The following is a 4,595-nucleotide window of genomic DNA, read 5'->3' on the forward strand; positions in this document are numbered from 1 at the left end:
AGCAGCCGCGCCCCGCTCCTCTGTCCTGGAGGAATGGAGGGATGAAGGAGACGAGGAGAGGAGAGGAGGCGAGGAGAAGAGGAGACCCCTTACTGGACAGGACCCCTGCTCCTCCTGGACTCTATCTGCTCCACCTCTGAGGCGTCCATGTTGGAAAGTTTTCTCAACAACAAGTGTGCGCGCGAGCCCAGCTGACGGCCAGAGATCAGGGATCGATAGGTGTGATCGGATCCGCGCGGGATGGAGGGTGAGAGCGGGCTGCGGGCCCCTGTGGCCCCGGCCCGGGCCTCCTCCTGCGGGCTGCTGCTGCTCCTCCTCCCGCTGCTCCTGCTGACCTGCTGCGGGGCCGAGCAAGGTAAGATTGTCCCCCAACAGCTGCCGTACTATACTGCACACTACAATACTGCTGAGTACCTGAACTTCACCTGAGTGGCTTTGATATTACTTTATACTATTATTATTTATTTATTTATTTATTTATTCTTAAATAATAAAAAATAATAAGTTAATGATATTTTTTGTAGAGAATTATTTTATTATTATTTTAAACTAATAAAATATAATTATTTTATTAGTTTATCATTGTATTATTATTATTATTATTATCAGAGATTATTATTTAATATTATTTATTTTACCGCATGTACCTGACTTCCAGACTACTTTACACATTTAAGGTGATGTCATTAATAATAAGTATTAATAATTAAATCAGTTCCATCTTAAACTACAGCGGGGGATATTTAAGTATAAAAGTACTTTTACTTTTAATTAAGTATTTCTGTATGGAGGACAAAAAAATACCACAGTATCAACAAATACTGGTATAAAACATACAGGAAAAAATAAATAAATTCAATAATGCAATAAGTAAACAGGATTAAATAAATAAATATCTTAAATTTTTTTCAACATTTTTGTACAGTTACATTAATTAATTTCTATATTTCTGTGTCTGTACGTTCATGATATAGGAGGTCCTAAAATCATTTATTTTTGTTTTTTTATTTTATGTATTTATTTCTATATATATTTTTAACACTTATTTATTATTTTATTTATTTATTATTTATTTGTTCTTTTTTTAATGTATTGATTGTATTCAGTTATTGTTTTATTTAATTATTGCAGTATTTATTTAATACTGTATTTATTTATACATTTAGGATTTTGTTTTGTTATTTATTTATTTATTTCAGTATTTATTTATTATTATTTATTGAAACTGAATCCATTTTTCGTCCTCCATATTTCCACGCTGTAGTTTTGCTACTTTCTCTGAAATAAAACTATCTGAGCTCTTCTCTAAAGACTGATCTCATGTACTCACACACCATCTTTAAACATGACTGTGTGTGTGTGTGTGTGTGTGTGTGTGTGTGTGTGTGTGTGTGAATAGTGATCGACGACTATTGATGGATGGTCAGAAATGTTGCAGATGAGTGAGGGTCTTTACCGTCTTCTGTGTTTTTTGAATTGAGTTTGGTGTGAACGTTAGAACCAGGTGCAGGAATGACAGATATGTTGGAGATCTCTGACTCTGCAGGTGGAGAACATTTGATCAGGGTTCCTCAGAGAACGCTGACACGTTCACATCAGTGTTGAAGCTAAAGGTTGATCCATCATTTTACTTGTTCTGTTTTTAAAACCAGAAACGTGTCGAGCTGTAAGAAGGTCGGTTTAGGTCACAGTGGTTCTCTGCAGCACTGACCGTCAGTATGTGATGTTCTGCAGTCAGAGGTGACAGAAGCACTCAGATCTTTTAACGCATTTTAGAAAAAAACTTTTATATTTTCAAACAACAAAGTCGTAATATTCCAAGACTAATAGTTGAGTAAAGTCGTTATTATCATTATCAGTTATTTTAGACAAAAAAGTTGTACATTTTCAGACAATAAAGTCGAGGAGGAGGAGGAGGAGGAGGAGGAGGATAGTCTCAGCTGGAGGAAACAGACTCGAGGATGTCGGAGCATCAGGATAGAGGAGAGTACAGGTTTCATGTTCAGGCTCACTCCTTCATCTGTTTGTTATTAACTGAAGCTCCTTCACTCACCTCGTCTTCTTCTGCAAAGTAATCCAGTACTTCTACTCAAGTACTGCTACTTTATACTTCTACTCAAAGACAACGGGACACGTCAGTAGTCAAGTTTCCAGCCAGAGTCAGTTCAGATTTTACCTGAATGTGTGCATAAAACCTGCCTGAAGTCTTGTTTAAGTGCTCACTGTGTAGGAACCTGAAGTGAAACGCACTGAGCACGTCCTCCATCTGCAGCCTCGTCTCCACCAGCTGTTCATATAGAAATATATTATTCACGCAGCAGGTTTTATTTTCTGTATAAATCTGAGCAGACTTTGGAACAGACGAGTTCTGTCCATGGTGCAGGACGTGATGTAGAAGGTTGGTTTGTTCCCCAGTGTGTCGCTCTCATTTGGACGTCAGTGGGTGGGTGTGTCTCCATATTGTCTCCTCCATCTGCTCTCCGTCTTTTCTTCTTCTTCTTCTCTTTGTTCACTTGCTCTGTGTTTAACCCTGCAGCCACTCAGAGCCTACTTCTGTCCACCTCTTTATTCTCTTTCTTTATTCTCTCTCTATGTGTGTGTGTGTGTGTGTGTGTGTGTGTGTGTGCACTTAAATCCCCACAGAGACTTTTACAGATTGAGTTTCTGACTGAGAGGATTTACATGTTAAGTGCAGGTTAGTTAATCTGCTGATTGGTCCTTTAACACTCTGATGTTAGTGCTGCATCAGCTCCTTCAGAGCCAGTTAACCCAGTTACACCCAGTTTATACTGGTCCCAGTCTGTCGCTCACTGTACTGTAAAGAAAAAAACAAACAAACAAACACGCAGCAACAAGATGAAAATACAAACCAGTGGAAACAAAGATTTTAAAGATGTTCTTTATGTTGCAGAACCTGTTTTAACCTGTTTTAACCTGTTTTAACTTGGTTTAACTTGGTTTAACCTGTTTTAACCTGTTTTAACTTGGTTTAACTTGGTTTAACCTGTTTTAACTTGGTTTAACCTGTTTTAACCTGGTTTAACTTGGTTTAACTTGGTTTAACCTGTTTTAACCTGTTTTAACTTGGTTTAACTTGGTTTAACCTGGTTTAACTTGGTTTAACTTGGTTTAGCCTGGTTTAACCTGTTTTAAACTGGTTTAACTTGGTTTAACCTGTTTTAACCTGGTTTAACTTGGTTTAGCCTCGTTTAACTTGGTTTCAGTTTACTTAATGTTCCACTTTAGATATCAAAGGTGTTGGTGAGGAAGACTCCTCCTCCTCCTCGCCGACTTTATTGTCTGAAAATGTGACAACTTTTTGGTCAAAAATGTTCAACTTATCTTGACTTTTTTTTTCTTGGAATTTTATGACCTTGTTGTCTCAAAATTTTACACTTTTTTCTCGAAATTGTTTGACTTTATATGACTTTGTTTTCTGGAAATAAAACAACTTTTTTTGTCTAAAATTTTTTGGCATTCAATGAGCAATTTCTTTTGTCAAAAAATGTTTTCAAATTACTCAACTTTTTTATCTTGTGGTCTGGAAATATAACAACCATTTTTTTCTCTAAAATGTTTTGGACGTTGCTCAACTTTTTCCCCTCGAAAATGTACAACTTTTTTGTTTAAAATAACTAATAATGATAACAATAACTTTACTCAACTATTTGTCTTGGAATGCTACAACTTCTTCGTTGTTTGAAAATTTGAAAAAAAAAAAAAACCAAACATTTTTCTCTTAACATGTTTTGACATTACTCGACATTTTTTCCCCAAAATATTACAACTTTTTTCTCTAAATTGTTTGGCTTTACATGACTTTGTTTTCTGGAACTAAAACAACTTTTTTCTCTAAAATTTCTTGACTTTTTTTCTTGGAATTTTGCAAGTTTGTTTGTCAAAAATGTTTTCAATTTACTTGACTTTTTTATCTTGTGGTCTGGAAATAAAACAACTTTTTTCTCTAAAATTTTTTGACCTTGCTTAACCTTTTTCCCCGAAAATGTACAACTTTTTTGTCTAAAATAACTGATAATGATAATAATGACTTTACTTAACTATTTGTGTTGGAATATTACAACTTTGTTGTTTAAAAATATAAAAGTTTTTCTCTAAAATGTTTTGATTTTCCTCAACTTTTTTCTTGGAATATTATATTATGTTGACTGAAAATATAAACTTTTTTCTCTCAAATGTTTTGACGTTATTCAGCATCTCTTTTCTTGGAGTATTGCAACCTTGATGTCTGGAGACGTAACTTTTTTCTCATTTTTTTGACATTTTTGGCTTTTTTTTCTTGGAATTTTGCAACTTTTTTTGTCAAAAATGTTTTCAATTTACTCAACTTTTTATCTTGTGGTCTAATATATAACAACCATTTGTTTCTCTAAAATGTTTTGACGTTGCTCAACTTTTCCCCCCGGAAATGTACAACTTTTTTGTCTAAAATAACTAATAATGATAATAGTGACTTTACCCAACTATTTGTCTTGGAATATTATGACTTTGTTGTTTTAAAATATAAAAGTTTTTCTCTAAAATGTTTTGATTTTCCTAGACTTTTTTCTTGGAGTATTATATTACATTGACTGAAA

The 4,595-nt window shown here is 34.6% G+C and overlaps 1 protein-coding gene across 2 annotated transcripts in view; it reads left to right on the top strand.

The window, feature by feature from the left end:
• Positions 1-217: 217 nt before the first annotated feature.
• LOC125883439 (ephrin type-B receptor 4b-like) overlaps positions 218-4,595 on the top strand; it is a 27,007-nt gene continuing 22,629 nt past the window's right edge. For both annotated transcript variants that reach the window (XM_049567712.1, XM_049567714.1), the window contains exon 1: positions 218-355. In XM_049567712.1, coding sequence (XP_049423669.1) covers positions 241-355 — 115 coding nt within the window. In that variant the 5' untranslated portion in view covers positions 218-240. The remainder of the gene's footprint in view (positions 356-4,595) is intronic.

The sequence above is a fragment of the Epinephelus fuscoguttatus genome, linkage group LG23 (assembly GCF_011397635.1).
Source record: "Epinephelus fuscoguttatus linkage group LG23, E.fuscoguttatus.final_Chr_v1".
In the NCBI taxonomy this organism is placed as follows: Eukaryota; Metazoa; Chordata; class Actinopteri; order Perciformes; family Serranidae; genus Epinephelus; species Epinephelus fuscoguttatus.